Source organism: Kwoniella mangroviensis (genome assembly GCF_000507465.2).
Source record: "Kwoniella mangroviensis CBS 8507 chromosome 1 map unlocalized Ctg02, whole genome shotgun sequence".
Lineage (NCBI taxonomy): Eukaryota > Fungi > Basidiomycota > Tremellomycetes > Tremellales > Cryptococcaceae > Kwoniella > Kwoniella mangrovensis.
The window spans coordinates 1037153-1058809 of NW_027062534.1; the positions used below are offsets into that span (position 1 = coordinate 1037153).

Consider the following 21657-nt stretch of genomic DNA (forward strand, 5'->3'; position numbering starts at 1 on the left):
AGACATCTTTCCTTCTTTCTCCTTCTTCTCCTTACAGTGATCGCACTTCGTTAATCTGGTATTTGCTATCATCCACACAGGATTAATACCTTTCAAATAGTGCGTATAGTAGAGTCATCTTTCATAAAGCTTGGTTTCGTTAGCTGCTGGCCCGGACGAGAGTCCTCATATAATAGTCAGTTTCTTGATAGTAGCCTTGCAACATTCGACCTCGAAAAATACATTACCTTTGCTGTGTGTATATGTATCTACTGGAAGTAGGACGGGATAGAATATCAGCATGAGTATGTATATGATAATTACAAGATAATCTTCACTCCGTCGAAACGAACTTGTGAGACGATCACTTGTATTGCAGCCATTGTCAGAAATCAAAGTTGGGATCATCCCATTGTACAACCTTTGCTCAATACGTGTGTCGTCAAGAATGATGCTCCAGCACTGCACGTACTCTCCAATGCTGTCTTGGTGCGTATTCACAGGCAGCTCTTTGTTCTAAGTCAGGTCACAGATTAGATGAACCTCTCAGATTCGGAAAACGCGTATCACTGATCAATATGAAGATGCAGATGCATAACCACAAAAAGGATGCGGCGAGAACTACGCGACTACAAATGACATCGCTTCCTCTACTTACTCACTATCCTCCTCTTCATCATCATCCTCATCCTCATCATCGTCACTCTCCATACTTTCCAAAACGTCCACCAAAGGTTTTCCTTTGTTATAAACTTCCAACCATATCTTCTTCTCATTCTCGTCTTTCGTTCCTTCTCCTTTCGATACCGATGAATCCCTCCAATCTATCAATTCATCTTCAGTCAACGTATCAGAATCGTATAACCCTCTTAAAATAACACCGAACCAAGGTCTATAAGGCTCATTATCCACACAGAATTTTTGAGTATCAACAGCGATGAGGGTATAATCCGTTGTTGAGAATGATCTAACTAATTGACCCCATTTACCAAATACCCCAACAGTCGACTTGAGTATTTCGCCCGCACCGCCCGATAGAGTGAGTTTAGATAAGAAGAATTTCAATATTTCTTCTCTAGCTGCATCCTGACCTGCATTTTCACCCATCACCAAAGTTCTCATTTCCAAAGCGGCGTTCTCAACTTTATGATCCTCCTCATAAGCTCGGAGCAACGATTCCCTAGCTTCGATGTAGAATTCTTCTCTAGGGCCCTGGTTCAAAGACAAAGGTGCAAGATCAGGTAAAGTCGATGCGGATGATGCAACCGAAAGAGGCGAAGAAGCTTCTGATGAAGACGCTTTGGATAACGTGGAAAGTGATACGGTAGAAGTTGAGATATTGGATAGACGTCGACCGAGTTGGAGCAATCGTTTGTTTCGAGGGTGTTCATATGGATCTTCACCTTCATCCTCTGAATCAGAGGCTGGTTCTTCCTCTTCGTTAGGCCAAAGAAAACCTATAGAGTCGGGGCCCAGGGTGGACAGGCGGTTATCTAGGGGTGAAGTAATTAGTATAGGTTAGTTCATATTACTTGACCAGGTCGCGATATCTCTATAGCGATATGCTGTAGATCATGGTGACGCGGTGTTCAATGAAACGATATGACTCACCTCGTTCATCCTCATCCTCCTCATCTTCTTCATCATCCGAATCAAATCCTTCACCTCCATACCTCTCTCTCCCAATCCTCGCAAAATCAGGTACTTTCGTTCCTCTACCCAATCTCACTCCATTTCCTATCAATGCTCCTTTTCCTACAATCACATCATCGGAGATTATCACGCCTTCTCCTATGATGCATTCTTTGAGTGTACAATTGGCACCTATCCTAACGTCATCGAAGATATACGACTGATTCACAGTCGTGCTTGGTCCCACCGAGCAGTCAGCTCCAAGGGTAGATTGATGGATACGTGTGTTGTGAGCTAGAGCTGATCTAGGGCCAATTAGAAGTGGACCGGAAAGGGTTGTCGTTCTGGTTTTCGAAATGGTGCATTATCAGCTGAAATAACTTCCGGTCGATCAATAGGCTGAATTTCTAGCTGACTTACCTCGAAAGCACCACATTATCTTTTGCGATATACACATTACCCGCTCTCAGCTCATACTGAACACCTCCAGGTTCGTTATTGTCAGGCGCCAAAGGGAATGCCCATCTTCTAAGTACGTCTCGTCTGTTCCAAACAAGACATCAGTTGATGATTTGTTCTTTCCATACGAGAAAGACGGGCAATTCGACTTACGTGATCTCTCCAAAAGTCCTCGTATCTCTAATTCTCTCCACATAAGTCCCCCCATTCCCAGATCTCACATCTCCCTTTTGCTTCTCCTCTTCTCCATTCAGGTTCAATTCATCTTTACCTACAAGGTGCACAGCGATTTTCTTTCCCAACAGCTCAGAAGTCAATACTCCATTCACGAAATGTCTCCTCAGATCATGATAATCGAAATTCTCCGTACATAAAGCAGGAACGTCCGCCTCACAAATATCCACTCCCAAATCCCTATATCCTCCTCTACCGATCGACGAGGATGATGAAGAGGGTGTACCAGACCATATTTCATATGTGTCGATATTGGCCGGGAAAGGATCGAGGAAAAGTTGAGAAGGGAAAGATAACCTTGGTTGAGAGGGGGATAAGGGATTTTGAACGTAGTGTAACAGTCGGGAAGATGGTGGATGGACGAGCATGATGGGTGATTCTGGATGACGTCTGTCAAAGTTGAATATCAGTATATGAATTGAGTGCCAGTGTACTGTAGTTTGAAGAGACTTCGGGCACTCACCTTCCACCAAGTCCTACTCCCATAGTCATGATGAAATTCTTGTCCTCCTCTCTCCTCTTCTTGTGCGCCTCTACCATCTTGGATATATCATAATTCGATATTATAGGTGAATGAACGAGGATGAATGGGTTTTCTGCGTTTAACACCTATGAAGTCCGAGATTGGAGACATAAGCTACTTTTCTAAGGCTTGGTTACGGTGAGGTAGCTCACACTCATATCGTCTAGCTCCCTCAGAGCATCACCTGCCGACATGGCTGTCTGACTGGATAGACATTGTATATCGAGGGTATGCCGATAAGGGGATGTCCTACAACCCACAAAAACAGTCAGTTCATGATGGCATACCCACAAATCAGAGACGCTTGAAGTGAGGTAGCGATACAACGAGAAATGTAGGAAAAGTGTTGTTATGGGCGAAAAAGCAATTTCGCCCATAATTGACATTATAAGATCGAATTTAAAAGAAAAGAGACGTTTGCTCACTCGATGAAAGCCCTGATCTTATCCGAATGTACTCCACAGAACACAAACACCTGCCTCACTTTACTCAAACTCAAACTTTCCAATGTCCAAGCTAAAAGAGGCGTTGAACAGAGCGGTAGCAGTACTCTAGGTTGGTCTGAGCACAAAACCTCGAATCGCCTATTGTATGAGTCTGCTAAGATGACGGCTTGTAAGGGAGCTTCATCGACGTTATCTGCTTTCTACATGGTATGAATTACGGTGTCAGTATTATGTTATCATCGAATTATACACTGATACATTTCAACATAGGCAGAAAGAGCAGCCTCCGTAGGTAATCTTGAGGACAGGGATATAGGTTGGACTTTTGACTCACTGTTTTGGATTCCGCCTTGGGCGGCTGGTGTTTCTTGGGTGGCATGATGAGCTATTATGTGAGCCTTTGAGGTCGCTCCGAGTAGGCCAATGTGTCGTGATTCGGCCCAAGTCAATGATGATGATAGCTTTCCAAGCAACAAGACAACCTTGACCTCGACTCGACTTTCTTCAACATGGACGATGTTCGCTGATCTCGAAGACACGCGGAAGCCACATGGACTATTTGAGCTGAGTGATGTGGATTTAATTTACCTATTATTTATCCCCTAGTCTGGATATCACTTTACCTTGTACGAGCGAGTGCAACCAGCAGAGAGGATACGCCAATGAATATTAAGACATCTCATAAATATCATATTGACAATAAGACGATACAAAACAACCTATACGACCACGTACAACCTGCCCATCCCTCTCTTTGGTCGATCCGAACACTTGGATACCTCTATACCCTTGTCCCGTGAAAGAAAGTAGACAAAAATGCCTGTTCCTTGGGAGGTGAGCGACGCTTCTCCCCTCGGATACGTCCAATATGAAATGCTAATGGGTATATCTTTGATCATTAGGCCTTAATTCCTTTCGGTACGTTCAGCTAACCCAAGAACAATTACCCCCAATCACGATAGCTGATTTGAAAATTTTGTTGATAGGTCTATTGACTGTCATGTTTGGAGCTACTGGTACTTTGTTCAACACAGCCAAGAGGTTAACAAATGATGGAAAGGTGAGGCAATTGGTCCCAGTGCAAACGACCATCCCGAAAGGGCTGGCTTATAGAAGGACTTGGGCAGTCAAGCTGATTTTGATGAATGCTGTAAATCCACCATAGCCACCACGTTACAATCTCGATTCATGGGAGACAATGATGATGGAACGAGATAGGAGATTGACTGGATCGTTAAGGGGGCAAAGTGTGAGTGGTTCTTCTTCTTCTTCTTCTTCTTCTTCCACGGTAATAAAGAGTAGTCGGTATTCAGCAAATCCACAAGTTGTCGGTCTTGTTAAGTGCTGTAAATGGACAGTCAACAATTGATGGTTTGCTAATCATCCATCTATTTGATCATATTTTACAGACCGACCCTATCGCTCCGAAGGAATTCGCTACCAACTCAGTATGGGATACGGAGAGAGTACATTAGATAGATCATACGGGAATATGCAGCATGGTACATTGACGTGGTCCGGTGGCTCGACCCAGCACGTCCGGTTTCGAATGGTATCGACTTTGACCGATGATGATCTAATCGATTTATCTAATTGGCACTGTCCTTGATCAATTTGTCATGTTCGCTCATGATGATACATCCCATGAAGTCCATGATTGCTTTCACTGACAGTACTGACAATACTAATCTACGTTCCATCGTACAGACTAGTAGACATAGTGATCACCAACACCACCCTTTTGAGATGATATCATTGGTGTCTGGCATTGAATGTTTTATCGATCTCAACCATCGATGATCTCAAGAATATGAGAAATGCTTATGGAAATATATGATACCGAGTCTGACTTGTTGGAGCGATGGTATACTACCTTTCATCATATTGGAGAATCTTTCGGGAGGTCGATCCTTTCAATACAAGTGGAAATTGGAAGACCGATTACTCATGAATCAGATCAACCGTCTCTGCTAACAATCGAAAGATACATATAGGTATTTGCAAAGGTTTTTCAGTTCAACATAGTAAGATACGTTGATCGTCATAATCTTCCAATTGTCCATATCACTTATGACAATGACATTCATCACCAAATCCCAATTATCAGTTTCAACCGCATCTGCTTCCATCACATGATCTCGCATTCCCACTCGTACCAGCCCTATTGAAAAGATGTTCTTCACCCTGGACAAATCGATCACTTCGCTCATATATGATTTAAAACTAGACGAGAAAAGTAGACCTCGTCCTAAGGCTGGGACAATGTGGCCTACGGATGTTGATAGTGTTGTAAGAAGGTATCAACCTACTTTGGATAGTATCACCGAGAGTGAGAAACCTAGTGCATGTGCATCGACCACATACGATACGATGGCAGAGCAACAGCATGGGGAAGCAGTGGATGAGGAAGAAGCTTGGAGGGGGTTTTTAGATGGAGTGGGAATCGCTCATAGTGTTGGTATACTTTGATCACAACGATTTACTTGTTGAATCTGCAACGGACTATTGAAATATGTGCATATGTGTATTGTCGAATATTGCGTTTTGATATTGTGAACATGTCTTGTTGGTTATTGATATTGTATGTCCATTATTTACAGTAATGAAACAATGTTGCCCTTCTCATATCAGACATTTGCAAGAAAGACAACCAATGCACAATGCATAAATGATCTACGCTCGCACCTCCTGTCCAGTCGCAGGTCTAACATCATCCAACACGGCCCCTTCCAACCTCCTACTCAACTCGTCAACTTCCTCTGCCTCTCTACCTAGAACCACATCCTTGGCTCTACCTTCATCTTTCACATCCAGCTCCACTATCGGATTAGGTACAGGTCGAGCATAAGACGGAGAGACTAGATTATCGTGCGATATCTTACCGAGTCGAGGGGAGGAGGATAGAGTGATGAATTCCGTTTGTAAAGGGAGACGAGCTTGGGCGAGTTTGAGGGCTGCAAGCGATTTGTAAAAGGAGTGTGTCAGCTGTTATTGCAATGCCAGTGTGATGATATAGTTCCTCCTCTTCTTCTTAGGTGAATATGATTTTCTCCTCTTTCTATGACTCTTCCCAGATCGTCATTACAAAAAAGGAATGTGAGTGATAAAATTCATGATTCCTCATCGTGCCCCCCTCCTTGGTCCTACTGATTGATTCCGTCCTTAGAGATTTTTGGAGATCACTCACCAGCTTTAGCAATTTCCTCCCTTATCCCACCACCTCCAATCTCCATGATGACCTTCCCCGGACTAACTCTACAACTCCAATATTCGAATGACCCTTTTCCTTTACCCATACGCTGTTCGTTACCTTTCACACATACTGGGATATCTGGGAATACCCTCAAATACATCTGAGCACCTTTAACGGGTTTGATCTTTCTTCGGACGGCCATTTGACATGATGATAGTTGAGCTGCGGAGATTCGGACGGAGGAACATGCTCGGAGACCGTATGTTCCATGATGTAGGGTAGTACCTTTTAGTGAGCCTCCCTATAATAGCGGAAAAAGAAACTGTCAGTTAAAGTGCCAGTATTGGGGAATTTCATTGTATACGCCTCGTGAAATATTTATTAGACTGTAAAATTGAGTAACCACATACAATAGGTATTTGAGTCTGCGAATAAAAAACTATGAGTCAGCTTGTATCCTGGCTGGATCTGGAAGAAGTTAGCTCACACCTGGAGCACCTTTCGCAGCTTTCTTATATTTCGTCCTCTTCGGTGCTAATTGACCTCTATACCTCACTTGCTGTATCGACGCTGTTGGCGGCTTGGGACAAAGGGGGAGCGTGAATCGCGACGAAGATGCGATGGCAGAAGGTCGTAAGAGGGAAGTTATCGAGCCGATCATTGTGCAGTGGGTGTCTTAAATCTATATGAGTACTATGAGATAAGCTATCGATGACCTATGTATATATAGAGATGTGAGGATGTATCGATTGACTTGAACTTTCAGAAATATCATTCAATGATGGATGCAGTTGCAGTACCACGTTTCGGGTATTTTCGGCGTTTTGAGATAGTGGTGACGGATTCCCACTTACCACCCATCTACCACCATCTTCTGGGTCGTACAAACCAATAATCATATACATATATCCTCTACTCACCTTGGCCATATCACCCTACCTACCTCAACCACTCTCCAAGATCATCCAAAAATGTCCTACAACATCGCAGGTCGAGCTATCAAGGTGGGTACGATCTCTTACTGAACATTTCCACCTGGCTCTGTCCCATGGGCTGGAAACATTTCGGCCGGTATGAAAGAAGTCGGTGAGGACATATGCTAATCTTATGATGTACTTGAAATTATAGAACGAATACCTGTAAGCGTTACTATTCTGGTGGAACCTTGAAGAATCCATAGCGCAAAAAAGAGAGAAAATCGTGCTGACTAGAATCCCCTTCGTTTCCTTGATTCCCTTACCCTTGTCCAATTCAACTAAACCTATATTATCGGACTTTCTTTGCAACAATCACTTATTCATTACGATCTCGATCACAGCGTTCTCGGCACCATCGCTGCCACGGTCGGTATAGCCGTCTCATCATTAGGTGGAGGTGATAAATCATCTTCTGGATCCGCTCCCGTACCTGTAAAAGAGGATAAGACTATTACTGGTGAGACCCCCGAGGAAGAGGATTTGTGAGTATCGCGTTTCTTGCGTTCTCTTGTTGTAATTATATTGGGCTCGGAGATGGGGCCTGCCGAGTCAAAGAGTGTAGGAAAGGAAAGAAAGAACTGAGGGTTGGTGTGGTGGAGTCGTATGAGACGTTAATCTCAATTAAGAATAAGACCGACCTCAAGTCTAGTAGCTTGCGCATCGCGGGAATGTATGAGAGATGTGCTCTTGTCGTGTCTATCATCTCTTATCATCACTCTGGTCATTCCATCGCAATTATAATGAACAATGTGACTGTTCAGCTGACTTATCCATTCCACTCGCAGCATCAGACAATTCGTCGCCGAAGCCGAAGGATCAGACAAGAAGCATTAAATGATATCTTATATCTAGAGATATATGCGAGGGGTGAAAAAGATATGCATTTGCATTGAACGGCAGACCGAATCTCACAGACTACAGACTGCGTTATACTTCTTACGCCCTGGGCGATGCTACACGAAAAAAAACATCTCCAGATGAGAGAACACTTCAACGATCTACCCTTTGATAAACTTCAGCGATAATGAAATACCTCTGAGCCGCCTACTCCTCTTCTCAGTGACAACTCAACGCCATCTTACTTCTTCTGTTCACTTTCTTGAGGTTTGGGTCCCGTCAACATCCCTAAGAGTGATCCTTTCATCTCTGCTATTTGTCTTTGTTTATCTTCTTCAATCAACCTACAAGTACAAACAACGTCACGTCAGCTGGATCCAATAACGCATGAAGGACCAGCTCACTTCTTGAACTCGTCCGCATGCTCGGCCCAGTACTTCTGTTCTTCCTGATATATTTTTTGGGCTTGGGCACGTTTCTGTTCGAGGTATGTCATAGGTTGATTAGGCCTCGTTTGGCCGGGCTGTTCACGTCCAATTAAGCATGAAGGATAGTGTTAGCGTTCCCTGAAGACCGATCTCGATATTTGTTCACTCACCGCTGCAACGCTTCCAAACATACTACTCAACCATCCACTTCCCGCTCCACTGATGGCAGAAGGGTGCATCCTCTCCCATTCTTCTATAGCTTTCTGTTTCGCCTCTGCTTCTTTCTTGGCATATTCAACGGGTATGTTCTTTCCCTCATAGGCTTTGAGTATCGGTCGCACATCGGCGGGGTTGAATATACCGATAGCTAAGTAATTTCCCAGTCAATAGTCAATATCAAAACCAGAAGCATTGTGAAAACTTATATCCAACATGATCTTGCTCACATTCCAAGAAGGGAATCATCTCCACCAAACCTTTATCCCTAGGTTTCCCGTTCCAAGGTTTGATGATAATTGAATTTTCAGGTTGAAGTTCAGCATGTTCAGAGTTGGTATCAAGTAAGATGACCTTTGAAAGATCTCTGTTGAGGTATGATAGATCCTACACCAATCGGGTTGACTATTAGCTCTATGTTATCACTTGAAGAGATAAGTGGACATAAAGCTAACCTTTACGACCTTTCCATTAACGTATCTGGTAGCTTCTCTGAATAATCGATAAGGCAAATAAGCTTGGTAGGGATCCAACTTTTCAGCTACTGGTGCGGCAGTCTATATGCGTATTATGATCATAAGCTCACTTCCTTTCTGCCAAACAGGTGGTGTATCAGCTTACATAGAGGGGTGCTGAACTGAATAACACGATCTCGTAGAATTGCGATAAATAACCTAAGAAATAATCTACACCAGGTCTCTTGGCAGTCTTCCATCCTGATGCTCTCTGAAACATGATGATACAATCAGCTAGGACGTTCTTCGATTGTCCAGTAGGGATTAGCTGACTCACATCCCATGATGAATGGACCAGCAATCCTTCCAAGTCGATCACAAGTGTATAAGGCCTTTGATGGGGAGGTGGTAAAGGATCAGGAAGAAGGGTTTTGAAAGCTGGTTTGTTGAAGTACTATAATCGTCAAGTACCATAATCGTCAGCTACATTTCCACGAGATATCGCGATTAGTCTGAGATTTATTGAACTCACATCGAATATCTCAGATATGTTGTTGGTAAATTTGGTCACTATCCCCTCTTGGTTCTCAGGTGTAGATCCAGTCGCACCCTATTATTCGCACATATCACGCACAATATCAGCATTGACTCCATATGGAACTTCCTGATAGTCCGTAAGGAAAGTGCTTTTGATTTTGGACCCACCTCATCACTTGATTTAGTCAATACCGCCGCAATCCCACCGACAGCCAACGCAGCATAACCATACCTTATCCATACCCTTCTAGTCTTCTCTGCAGAGGTTTTATCTTCTCTTTTACCCGCTCCTGTCCTCTTCTCCCTCTGCTCCGTCTCACTTTCCGGCTCGGCAATGGACGCCTGAGCTTCGGGGTCGATATCCAACGAAGGAAGTTTGATCTTACTGTAATCTGTAGGTAATTCCTCAGCAGCAGCTTCAGGGGTAGGTGGTTCGAGAGGTACTCCAGTTGCAGGTTCTGCTTCCGCTTCAGGAGTTGGGGTGGCAGTACTTGCTTCTGTAGCTTTAGGAGGAGGATGACCTTCAGGTAGAATGGGTGTTAGAGGTACACCGTCTGCACCTGCTTCGACTTGCGTGGGAGTAGGACCAGCAGCGGTATTCTTAGGTGGAGTGGCTCCGGCAGGAGAAGAAGTGATAGGTTCGAATGGTTTCGAGGTTGATATATCCTCTGGGACAGTTGGTGGTCTCTCTGCAGGGGATGGTTGATTGTTGGAAGAAGGGGGTTGGGGTGGTTTAGGATTGGAAGATCTGATTTTGATGAGAGATGGTGTGGTAGTGGAAAGAGGTCGAGATCTGTATGATCTCAAGGCCGGGGTGAGTAGTCGTGAGGCTGATTGACGTAGCATCTTGCTCTGTATTGACAAGGCTGATGTTGGAAGTCTATGCTTTAGATGTTAAATATGAGGAATAGGAATGACGATGATGATGATGATGAAAGGCAGATGGGAAGGAACATTTCGAACATTTCCTCCATCACCCGTCTTTACGTAAGTCGGTCAAAGAGTGGCATCCACTCAAGTCCGTTTATAGAATGTGAGTCTTTCATCGATTGATGAGTGGGCTTAGAGCTAACAGCTGGATCGAGACGGGACGGCAATAGTTGTTATTGTAGTTTGGAAGGACAGTGAGGATTAATTTCACACAATGCGCATCGAGAATCTCAGAATACCGAGGGAGATGTTCATAGAGGGATGATATGCAAATTATTCACCGCGCACTTTTTGTTTGAAGCCTGTATGGTTCTGTTTCCGAATATGCATCGTTTTGGGGCGTACCCTTCATGCACAAAAATGAAATAGACAATACATATGAGTCGACATGCATCATACTTAGGACCGCTCCAGAACAACTGCTATACCCTGTCCACCACCTATACAAGCCGCACCCAGAGCCCACTTCTTATCGAGTCGATGGAGATTATGAGTAAGATTGGCGAGGATCCTAAGAGTCACAACGACAGATATCAGTACGGAGCGAGACAAGACTGTACAAAAGGACGTGCTGTGCTCACCTTGCACCACTAGCACCGAGTGGATGACCCAGAGCAATGGCCCCACCAAACATGTTGGTTTTTTCAGTCGGTAATTCCAATTCCCTTTGTACAGCTAACCATTGAGCTGCGAATGCCTACAATTATCCATCAGCTGTGTTCCATTCCTCAATGCATACTGAACCAACTCACCTCATTGACCTCAATAATATCCATATCACCCACCGTCTTACCAATCTTCTCTAAGGCATTTCGAACAGCTACAACAGGACCTATACCCATAATTTCAGGTTCACATGCACTCCAACTGTACGCTGCGATCCTAGCAAGGGGTTTCACACCGTACTTCTGCAAGGACGATTCGGACATAACAATGTTGGCTGCTCCTCCATCACATATGCCCGATGCGTTACCGGCAGTCACCACTCCGGTCTCTTTGATGAATACCGATGAGAGTTTCTGTAAGGATTGAATGGAAGTTTGAGGTCGGGGATGTTCATCCGCTTCGAGTGTTTGTGGAACACCTTTGACAGGTTTGAGTTTGACTGGTACCAGTTCGCTTGAGAAGGCTCCAGCAGCGAGTCCGGCGGCATATCGTTGTTGTGACATTAAAGCGAAATCTGCATAGTCAATGAGTCAGCTACTGTACCGATTCTAATAGTAAGCTAGTCTGAGCATGAGCTGAACTCACTGTCGCACTCTTCCCTTGTTATTCCGTATTTCTTAGCTAAGTTCTCGGCAGTGACTGATGAAATGAGATTTGTCAGCTGCAGCTATTCAGGAAGCTGAGCTCAGCTCACCTCCCATGGGGGTCTTGACGCCTCCGGGATTCTGATCGACCAAAGCAGCCGCTAGGGAATCTTCCAACTTGAGGTCAACTCCATACTTTGTTCCGTATCTAACTTGAATTAATCAGCTGAGCATCTCAGAGACTATCAACTAATGGCCAGCTGAGACGACACTTACCGAGAGAGACCTGACATCGTAAAAGGACTCATGCTCATTGCTTCAGCACCACCCGTCAGACATACATCTGCGTCTCCCAAGGAGATATGTTGAGCGGCTGTTATAGCAGCTTGGAAACCTGATCCACATAATCTGCAGGAGATGGGCCATGTCAGTGATCTCCGAAGAAAGATGAACGAGGATCGTGCAGGCTCAGAACTTACCTATTGAGAGTCAAGGCAGGTACAGTAGGACCCAGTCCCGATAAATGTCCCACATGTCGTGCGAGGTATGGTGTCGAATTATCGGACTGTGAGACATTACTGTTCATGTGAAGTCGTTGAGGATGTTAGCTGGATCTATCTCATGAAAGATTCTACCAGCTTACCCAAAGAAAACTTGATCTACTTCTACACCTGAAGGTAATTCCGCCAAAGCTGCTTTACCCGCTAGACCACCTAATTCAGATGCCTTGAGCTCTTTCAGTCTGGTGGTGAGTGAGATCAACGGCATCATCAGCTATGTTTTCGGATCTCAAGGACTGTCAGCTGAAACGATATGCTACTCACTTGCCTCCATAGGCCCCAAAAGGCGTTCTCTTGGAAGATACGATATACGATTCCACTTTAGGGATATGGGACGCGAGAAGACGGGATGATGGTCTCATGGTTGATGTTAGGGTATGAAACTGGTGAACGTGACTATACAAGTGGATGTATATACAGAGGTAGAAGATAGAATGGCTGATAAAGCAAGAGTGTCTGCTATCTATCTTTTGACTGGTATTGGACAGGGTTGAATTGAATTTTGAACAGACGAGTGTCTACTACAGTCTACAGTGGTATCGTTGATCAGCGCTTGCGTCGTTAAACAAACTCATAGTAGCACCCGGTTATGCCACGCTGATACACAACCGGGATGGTTTAAAATGGTGTACCACTTAAGACACGCACAGATCCCACAGTTTCAGGTGGAGGTCACCGGTGGAGGTGATTTAGCCGGGGACGCTCATCACCGAAGTGTCCATATATATACGTGCTCAATCAATCTCATCTCGATCACTGTCACTATCACTCTGGCTTATCGATCGCATACAACACATCTCAGTCCACCAATAATACATTGCTTGTAGGATCTGTGAGATAAATAGTAGTGAGAAACAGTCAGAATGAGCGACGACCTACATCCCGATCTCGACGAATTTTACGATACAGTCGCAGGAGATGAAGATCAATGGGTAGATGAAGATGATGGAGGCAACTACCAAGTCTATATCGATCCAGATGATTTCTTCGGTGATGAAGATGATGAGGAAGATGATGATGACGGGGATTACATATTCGAAGATGATATAGGAGAGATAGACGATGAAGACGAAGACGAAGAAGGAGAATCCGATGAAGATATGGGAAATGCAAGATTGATAATCGATAATGAAGATGATGGGAGTGCAGCTGCGCTGGCGGAAATGCAAACTCTCTTACAGCGTCGTAGAGCTCAAGAGCTAGTTGATGAATTGCAAATAGAAGATCCAGAAGGTAATTTGGATATATCGACGTTGTTACAGAATCTAATTAGAAGAGGTATGGTTACGACTGGTAGGCCTAGTGGGAATATCACAAGTGGTTTACGGGGACAACAAGATGAAAGGAGGAGAAGAGAAAGAGAAAGGAATGATCCGAAATGGAAAGCACCTAAAGAACCTCAAGCTGCTGGATTAGAATTACTGAGATCTGGTGAATTCGGGAGAGTAGGTCAATGGAGGATACCAAGCAAGAAAAGACCGAGAGTTACCAGTGGTTGGATGAATGGTTGGACAGGGCCAAAGAAAAATGTGAGTTATGTTCATTCCGTTAGCCAGTCTGAAGTCATTATACTCATTTGTCGGGGTGCGTTTGTAGTCACCTCACTCTCACGCAATTGTACCGAATACACCTGGAACGATAGTTGCGTCTTATCCTGCTGTTCCTTATGTAGGTCAATTCGCAAGAGAGGATTATTCATTGTTCTGTGAGTAGTCCATGTCACTTTGGTTGACGCCATGTCCCCAGTTCCATATCAATTCTGTCATTTTGGTTGTTGCTAGTATGTTGCAATAACTAACAGTCGGTTGTTCAGATACTGCCACCCAATACTTTACCCTCCATCTGTACTCAATGAGCGAATCGCGCAAGAACCGAATTGGCTATACCTCCAATTCAAGAAAGAGATCAAGAACATCAAGATCTCCTACTGTACCTACTCTTGCGATTGGGACCCCGGCTGCTGCTGCTGCAGTAGAAGAAGAGGAAGATGAGGATGAAGACGATGACGATTATGAGACTGAAGAATCGGATGATCACGGTTATTCATGGGGTAGAGGGGGTCAGATAGTATCTGAAGATACCAGTTTGAAGAAGATCAAGAAGGTTCAGGGTGTTGAAGGGTCTTGGACTGTCACGGATTGTGATGCTGATAAGAAAGGTGAAAAGTGGGTTGCACTATCCGCTGCATCTTCATGTCTCGACTCAGAGCTGGTGTATGTATTTTCGGTGTGAACATATACTGACGGTGTGTCATTGTGTTGTAGGATGATCTATTCCTCGATCACACCTTATGTACATATGCTCTACACGGCTGAATCGGATCAAGAGCATATCGAATTGGATTTCTCGAGTACAAGGAGGAATGATAGGTTTGGATACGACAGGTTCGGTGTGAGTTGGATATGGGCTTTCATTGAGAATGCCATTTTCTCGTTTTGCCGGGATGTCTGGGCTGATCATGATTGACGTCCGTTATCTCCGCAGATCTGGAGTATAAGGTTTTCAGCGGACGGTAAAGAAGTGGTAGCTGGAGCTAGCGGAGGTCAAATTATGGTCTATGATATTGATGCTCAGAGGAGGACTTTGGCTGTTAGTGGACATCAGGATGATGGTGAGTTCGATGAACCGATCTGCATTTCATCAAGTCATCATCAAGGAGGATGCCACCCATGTGGCATTGCTGGAGTCATATAACGTCTTCGTTGCTCACCAACTTTGTAAATGCGTGTTCATAGTCAACGCCGTATCTTTCGCCGACGAGTCATCGACCAATATTCTGGTGTCAGGTTCCGACGACGGATACGTGAAGATATGGGATCGACGATCTTTATCTTCCTCCACACCATCTGGTATACTCGTAGGTGCCACCGAGGGAATAACGTATACTTCACCCAAAGGTGATGGAAGGTATATCATTGCAAATTCAAAAGATCAAGCTGCCAGATTGTACGATTTGAGGAAAATGAGATCGCCTAATGAGTTTGAGGGAGAGAAAGATGCGGTGATTAATTACGGTCAACAGAGATTTGATTGTAAGTCCTATACAATTCAGATGTTTGGTTTAGGACAGTTGGAGAAGCTTACCAAAACTGTTCTTTCTACCATGTAGATCGATCAATGCAATATCCTCGACCTAATCGATTGGCGCATCCCAAAGACTGCTCCATAATGACTTTCAGAGGACATAGTGTGTTACGAACTCTGATAAGATGTCATTTCAGTCCAAGAGAATCAACGGGACAGAGCTATATCTATTCTGGAAGGTGAATTCATAGCTTCAAGTAATCATTGCAATTTATGACTGGTGAGCTGATGTATGGGTGGCTCTTAGTGCTGATGGATTGATACATATCTGGTCATTGGATGGACGAGGTGAGTAAGGTGTCAAACCATCAAATTCACGAATGTAGCTGATTTAAGGATTCTGGAATTTTAGTCGTTCAAGGTAGATATATATATATATATTGATTACCCAATATAAAACCTACATTTGCTGATGTGGAGTATCTACAGTACTGAACCGAGGCGAAGCGCTCCCCTTAAAACAACAAGGCGAATACAATGACCCCTCCGCCTCCGACCCACCTCTCCCCTCATCAGCTCGAAGGAATCTCGATCAACCGTACTCATCTTATGGAATGGGATTCACCGTTCGGGATGTCGCATGGCACGGGTACGAACCCACATTGATGTCTACCTGCTGGGAGACGAATGGACATTATAGAGCGGGTGGAAACGTGGCGAAACATGAGTGGAAAGGGTTGGGAAAGAATGGATTGAGGAGGTTGGAAGATTGGGTGGAGAAGAAACGGTCAGAAGTGGAAGAGACGAAGAGGATGCCTGGTGGGTTTGGGGTTGTAAGTGATATGGACATGTAATCGTTTCTTCATGATACAAGACGAAGAACAAAGAAGATAGATGGAATATGACTAGGTTGTAGAATTATATTACGAGTAAGGTCCGCTGTAAATGATTCATCTGTATCCCTCCTGTCAGACTACCACTACATTGCCTATGTATATACCCTATTGTATGATGTTTCCGCAAAAGATTGATTGACATATGCAGATGTACATGCATTGATTGTTTGCTATATGCCAAGAAGACAACATTGTGTCACACGTCATGGTGTGTATTCCAGATCAAAGGTTCAAGGGGTTAGCTAAATGTGCTTTCCCTCACAGAACAGGTCAGTGCCACTATGTACTGTCGTCATATCCACCTTTAGACCGTCCCTCATCTAGCGTCACATCCATCAGACATCAGAACGAACAGGAGGCCTTTCACACGACCTTGTACTCATACGGTGGTCGGAGAGTATATATATAACATAGGTGTTATCTTCTCATTTCTTCTATCTCAGCTACTTTGTATCTTTCGTTATCCACCACTCACTCAAGCATAACCTGCAATACCTCTCTGTCTCTTTTCTTTTGTGTGGTCTTACCTCATTCAGAGAATAGTTACCGGGAATAGTTTATTTGATAGTTTAGCGGGATGAGTGCCACGAGTGACGTTACCCCACATACGTCATCAACTGACCCCAGCAGCTCCCAACCTGACATGGAGAAAATACATCATAATGACTACTCTACTTCACCAATGATAATATCACCTTCATCCAACAGCATCAGTTCACCTGTCTTAGTTGACCTGACCCCATTACCAGGTGAAGAGGATAAACAGATATTCTACCCATTGGATATCAACTCGATCGATCAAGTCGAGAAAGATAAACCACTACCTATTCCACCTACAACAGCGACAGCCCCGTCACCATACGGCATCATGTCATCTGCCAACCACCAAGGGGATGGTCGTTCGACTGAATTTCCCGAATTACCACCTGCCCCACCTTCAAGAGTGATTGGACAAGGGTACTCAGCCAATAATCCCGTACCGACGGTCCAGCAATATAAAGAAGATCAGAAACAGCATGAAGCTGATGCCCAAGCATATGCAGATATCGTGGAAAGAAGAAGGATCGAAGCGGAACAAAGAGAGAAACAAGCTCAGCAAGAGAAAGAAAAGCCAAATGCCCGAGAAGGAGCAGAGGGAGGAGCTGTGAGAGCAGGGAAAGATGAAGAGACTAATGCAGTCAAAGCTCAAAAGGATAAGAAAGACGAACCGACACCTGGTACAGGAGCGAATGAGAAATCTAGATTGATGGAACAGATGAATGCTAATCAACGTAAGTGGTGTTCAAGGACTGAACAAGAACATTGCGGAAGAGACACCCTGCTGACCAAGTTGTGATTTCTCCCATCGAAGTAAAACCTACCGAACGATTCCAGAAAGCTGAAAAAGGCCAACGAAGAGTCAGAGATCCTATCACCGGTGCCGAAGTGATCGTTAAAGATGCTGATCCCAAAGGTAAACTAACGGCCATCCTAAACTCTCCTACCTACTGCATAAGATTCAAGTGATCTGACGAATTGTACTGTTTTGTTTGTTTTGCCTTAGATTTCGACGCGAGCATACCAGCTACTAAAGGAACCAATGCTCTATACCATGCTTTCCCACCTCCTCGACCAGTCTCAGTAGACGCTATGATCGACAAACTCAAATTACTTCAATACGTCGTCTTTGGCTCGATGTTCGTAATTTGGTTGAGCGTCTCATTCGGTTCAGGCTTCTTCAAACTTATTTGGAGATCTATCTTATGTGGTACGGTCGGATTCGTCTTGATGACGCTTATCAGTCTCGTAGAAAGAGGTTTGGATAAAGAGATTGAGAGAGTCAGACAGGATATGGGCAGACAAAGGGGTGAAGCTTTCAGTCCACCTTTACCCGAGAGTGTGGAATGGTTGAATGGTTTGATCAAGTTGATCTGGGGTTTGATCGATCCGTGAGTTTTTTCTCTAGCTCAAGCTTTCTTCACTACACTACTTCTCTGATCGATCTTTATTTGGTTGTTCTGGTCATAGCTTGAGGCTGAGCTGATTGTTTCTGATTCTGCAGTGCCCTCTTCATCTCCGTCGCTGACATGGTCGAAGACATTCTCCAACAATCACTTCCCGGTTTCGTAGATGCAGTTAGAATCACCGATTTGGGACAAGGTTCAAACCCACTTAGAATCACGTCTATCCGAGCGTTACCAGACCAGCCTGGAGATGAGGGTTATCCTAAATCAGGATGGATCAATCAAGGTAACGAAGATATCCACTCTAAAGATACTGCTGGAAAGGATATTACGGAAGATGAAGCTGGAGACTACTACAATTTCGAAGTTGCCTTCTCTTACGCTGCTTTACCTGGACAAGGGGCTCAGCTCAGAGCTAAGAACATCCATCTCTTGATTGAATTCTTCCTGGGCCTTTACGACTGGCTTCACATACCTATCCCCATCTGGATCCAGGTAGAACAGATCTTCGGTGTCGTTCGACTTCGAGTCCAATTCATCCCTGAACCACCTTTCGTACGAAACTTGACTTTCGCTCTTTGCGGTGTCCCAGCCGTAGAAGTATCCGCTATTCCCATGTCCAAACATCTACCTAACGTATTGGATTTGCCCTTCGTCTCGTCATTCGTCAAAATGGGTATCGCAGCTGGAACTGCTGAATTGGCTGTTCCCAAATCAATGACTCTCAATATCCAGGAACTATTATCAGGAGCTGCGGTCGGTGATACCAGAGCCATCGGTGTATTCCTAATTACGATTCATCACTGTGAAGGATTATCGGCTCAAGATAATAATGGTTCTTCAGACCCCTATGTTGTGTTGGCATATGCCAAGTTCGGTAAACCCTTGTACTCCACTCGAATCATCCTTGAAGATCTCAACCCTGTGTTCGAAGAAACTGCTGTTCTCTTATTGACGATGGATGAAGTCAAAGCGAAAGAAGATTTGGCGGTTATGCTTTGGGATAGTGATAAGATGAGTGCAGAGTGAGTGGAATCGAACGCTTATCGAAGATGACCAGCTGACATCTTGTGTGTAGTGATCTTGTTGGTCGAGTGCAGGTCCCGGTTGAAGAGCTCATGTTAAAACCTAACGAGATGAGACGTCGGGAAGATAAATTAATGGGCTTCGAAGATGCCAATGATATGCCAGGTGAGCTGATTGCGATCCGAAAGGGATGAATCAGCTGACAGTGTATGGATACAGGCAAAATCGTTTGGTCCATTGGATACTTTGAGAAAGCTCCGCTTATCAAAGATCTCGAAAGAGGACCTACCGTTGAAGAAGCCAAAGCAACACCCGACCCGCCTAAGACCGCCCCCGAAATGGAAATGTTACCTCAGGACGCTGCCCCTAACCCAGCAAAGAAGGACTTGCCGCCTCCTCCACCAGACGTTCAAAAAACCAAACCCGATCCAAAATGGCCCTCTGGTGTATTGTCTATCATCTTACATCAGGTGAATAACCTCGAAAGACAGAACTTGGAAGGTGCAAGTGGAGATAGAGAAGGTGAAGCTGGACAAGATACCGACCAACCTTCTGAACAATCTGAAAACCTTCCTTCGGGCTATGGTGAATTCTTGGTCAACGATGATATGGTATACAAGACTCGAGTGAAGCAATACACTACCAATCCATATTTCGAAGCTGGTACGGAAGTTTTCGTCAGAGATGTCGAAAACACCGTCGTTAGAGTGGTGATCCGAGATTCAAGATTGAGAGAAGCCGATCCTATTCTTGGTATCATTTCAGTCAGACTTTCAGAGGTATTCGCGGAGGCTAGTAGTGTCACGCAGGTCTATGCTTTGACGGAAGGTGTAGGATTCGGAAAGTGAGTGAAGGCTTCATTGGACATTGACACTGATCAGCAAGCTGACTCTGCGTCAATGAATCACCCAGAGCAAACATCTCTTTCGCATTCCGAGGGATGCAAACCACCTTGCCTAAAAACATGCGAGGATGGGATACCGGTACACTTGAAGTTTCCCAAGTCTCAGCTAATATCCATCAAGATAAGACTCAGTTGTTCGAACCTAAAGCTTCTCGACTAAGAGTTGTCACCTCCGAGAAAGTCGAAACGTTACCTAAGAAAGATGCCGAAGTTCAAGGCAACTCGATGAGCTGGGATTTAGACCTATTGCGTCTCCCTGTCTATTCAAGATATCAATCTTCCGTCGTCTTCGAAATCGGTAAAGGCGGTGGGCCATTATCCGCTCTTGGGGTAGGAGCCAAACCCGATGCCGTAGCTGTAATTTGGATGCAAGATCTGACTGATGATGTGGAGCAACAAGTCAAATTACCTATATTGGTTTCGTCAAATATCCAAAATTTGAAACAGAACGCTATCAACGACCAGACCAAGAAGTTCCACGATTTCGAGATCGTTGGAGAGTTGACGGCAAGATTGAAATTGGATAGTGGTTTAGATGAAGATCATGAGGTGAGTTTATCCAACATATCCAATGCTTTTCTAATATGGTTCTTATTCTGTGTCATAGACTATCAAACAAGGTCAATCTAGGAGACATGCTCTTGAAGCTCAGTAAGTACTTTTTTTTCGAAGTGAGGTCATCACAATGAACAACGACTGATATGGAAGGGGTTATTAGCGACCATATCGAAGGCGAAGCTGAGATCGCACGTAAACAAGCTCGGTTCGACGATGATGGAGTGATTGACAAGAACGAGCAAAAGCAGATTGATAGAGCTCATAAGAGACAGCTCGAATCGAGAGGAAGAGGTTTAGCTCAAGTGAAAGCTTATAGATCTGCCAAATGGATGATGAGGGTAAGTATCGTACTTCCCCATAGCTAGAGAATGCGGATCCAGATCGCTGAAACGTTATTTACTGTGTATAACAGGGTGTTAAGGATCGAATACCTGGTCAGAAGAAGACCAGAGAGCGTGAGTGATATGATGAACACGTTATACCTGGTCGGTATCGCTAATAGTGATTGATTTTCTGTTCCATCGTACAGCTACCGTCCAAACTGAAGCGTAAGGCCTCTCTTTGATTGGTGCCATCGTTAGGATGAGAGGAACCTGGAATTTCAAGAACCGTATGTTTGGAAGGGGTCGTCAGAAATAGCATTTTGAAAT

The 21657-nt window shown here is 44.4% G+C and overlaps 9 protein-coding genes across 9 annotated transcripts; 5 read left to right on the forward strand and 4 right to left on the reverse strand.

The window, feature by feature from the left end:
• Positions 1 to 633: 633 nt before the first annotated feature.
• Positions 634 to 3652, reverse strand: I203_105487 (uncharacterized protein; the record flags this gene model as incomplete). The annotated part of the gene is made up of 9 exons (XM_065517791.1): positions 634 to 1472; positions 1591 to 1955; positions 2032 to 2154; positions 2224 to 2484; positions 2536 to 2694; positions 2768 to 2913; positions 2980 to 3076; positions 3253 to 3473; positions 3608 to 3652. 9 exons carry the CDS (start codon positions 3650 to 3652, stop codon positions 634 to 636), a joined length of 2256 nt encoding a protein of 751 aa, XP_065373095.1.
• Positions 3653 to 4089: 437 nt separating this feature from the next.
• On the forward strand, positions 4090 to 4748 carry I203_105488 (uncharacterized protein; the record flags this gene model as incomplete). Its single annotated transcript, XM_019144645.1, has 5 exons — positions 4090 to 4107; positions 4176 to 4191; positions 4260 to 4333; positions 4439 to 4522; positions 4683 to 4748. The coding sequence occupies 5 exons, from the start codon at positions 4090 to 4092 to the stop codon at positions 4746 to 4748; spliced, it is 258 nt and encodes an 85-aa protein (XP_019005980.1).
• Positions 4749 to 5445: 697 nt separating this feature from the next.
• I203_105489 (uncharacterized protein) lies at positions 5446 to 5742 on the forward strand (the record flags this gene model as incomplete). Its single annotated transcript, XM_019144646.1, has 1 exon — positions 5446 to 5742. One exon carries the CDS (start codon positions 5446 to 5448, stop codon positions 5740 to 5742), a length of 297 nt encoding a protein of 98 aa, XP_019005981.1.
• Positions 5743 to 5946: 204 nt separating this feature from the next.
• Positions 5947 to 7127, reverse strand: I203_105490 (mitochondrial 54S ribosomal protein uL16m; the record flags this gene model as incomplete). Its single annotated transcript, XM_019144647.1, has 4 exons — positions 5947 to 6227; positions 6461 to 6767; positions 6877 to 6891; positions 6954 to 7127. The coding sequence occupies 4 exons, from the start codon at positions 7125 to 7127 to the stop codon at positions 5947 to 5949; spliced, it is 777 nt and encodes a 258-aa protein (XP_019005982.1).
• A 310-nt stretch (positions 7128 to 7437) lies between these two features.
• On the forward strand, positions 7438 to 8277 carry I203_105491 (uncharacterized protein; the record flags this gene model as incomplete). The annotated part of the gene is made up of 4 exons (XM_019144648.1): positions 7438 to 7470; positions 7595 to 7605; positions 7785 to 7925; positions 8229 to 8277. 4 exons carry the CDS (start codon positions 7438 to 7440, stop codon positions 8275 to 8277), a joined length of 234 nt encoding a protein of 77 aa, XP_019005983.1.
• Positions 8278 to 8521: 244 nt separating this feature from the next.
• I203_105492 (uncharacterized protein) lies at positions 8522 to 10762 on the reverse strand (the record flags this gene model as incomplete). Its single annotated transcript, XM_019144649.1, has 9 exons — positions 8522 to 8624; positions 8685 to 8803; positions 8879 to 9075; positions 9155 to 9311; positions 9380 to 9481; positions 9546 to 9650; positions 9717 to 9833; positions 9912 to 9989; positions 10085 to 10762. The coding sequence occupies 9 exons, from the start codon at positions 10760 to 10762 to the stop codon at positions 8522 to 8524; spliced, it is 1656 nt and encodes a 551-aa protein (XP_019005984.1).
• A 483-nt stretch (positions 10763 to 11245) lies between these two features.
• Positions 11246 to 13018, reverse strand: I203_105493 (uncharacterized protein; the record flags this gene model as incomplete). Its single annotated transcript, XM_019144650.1, has 9 exons — positions 11246 to 11357; positions 11428 to 11543; positions 11599 to 12026; positions 12098 to 12151; positions 12207 to 12304; positions 12373 to 12504; positions 12576 to 12674; positions 12740 to 12838; positions 12921 to 13018. The coding sequence occupies 9 exons, from the start codon at positions 13016 to 13018 to the stop codon at positions 11246 to 11248; spliced, it is 1236 nt and encodes a 411-aa protein (XP_019005985.1).
• Positions 13019 to 13519: 501 nt separating this feature from the next.
• On the forward strand, positions 13520 to 16534 carry I203_105494 (uncharacterized protein; the record flags this gene model as incomplete). The annotated part of the gene is made up of 9 exons (XM_019144651.1): positions 13520 to 14185; positions 14253 to 14361; positions 14470 to 14821; positions 14921 to 15047; positions 15141 to 15267; positions 15392 to 15688; positions 15766 to 15919; positions 15988 to 16028; positions 16170 to 16534. The coding sequence occupies 9 exons, from the start codon at positions 13520 to 13522 to the stop codon at positions 16532 to 16534; spliced, it is 2238 nt and encodes a 745-aa protein (XP_019005986.1).
• Positions 16535 to 17258: 724 nt separating this feature from the next.
• Positions 17259 to 21559, forward strand: I203_105495 (uncharacterized protein; the record flags this gene model as incomplete). Its single annotated transcript, XM_019144652.2, has 11 exons — positions 17259 to 17847; positions 17928 to 18029; positions 18120 to 18504; positions 18618 to 19544; positions 19598 to 19710; positions 19765 to 20389; positions 20458 to 20998; positions 21057 to 21100; positions 21168 to 21345; positions 21420 to 21462; positions 21537 to 21559. 11 exons carry the CDS (start codon positions 17259 to 17261, stop codon positions 21557 to 21559), a joined length of 3570 nt encoding a protein of 1189 aa, XP_019005987.2.
• Positions 21560 to 21657: the final 98 nt, after the last annotated feature.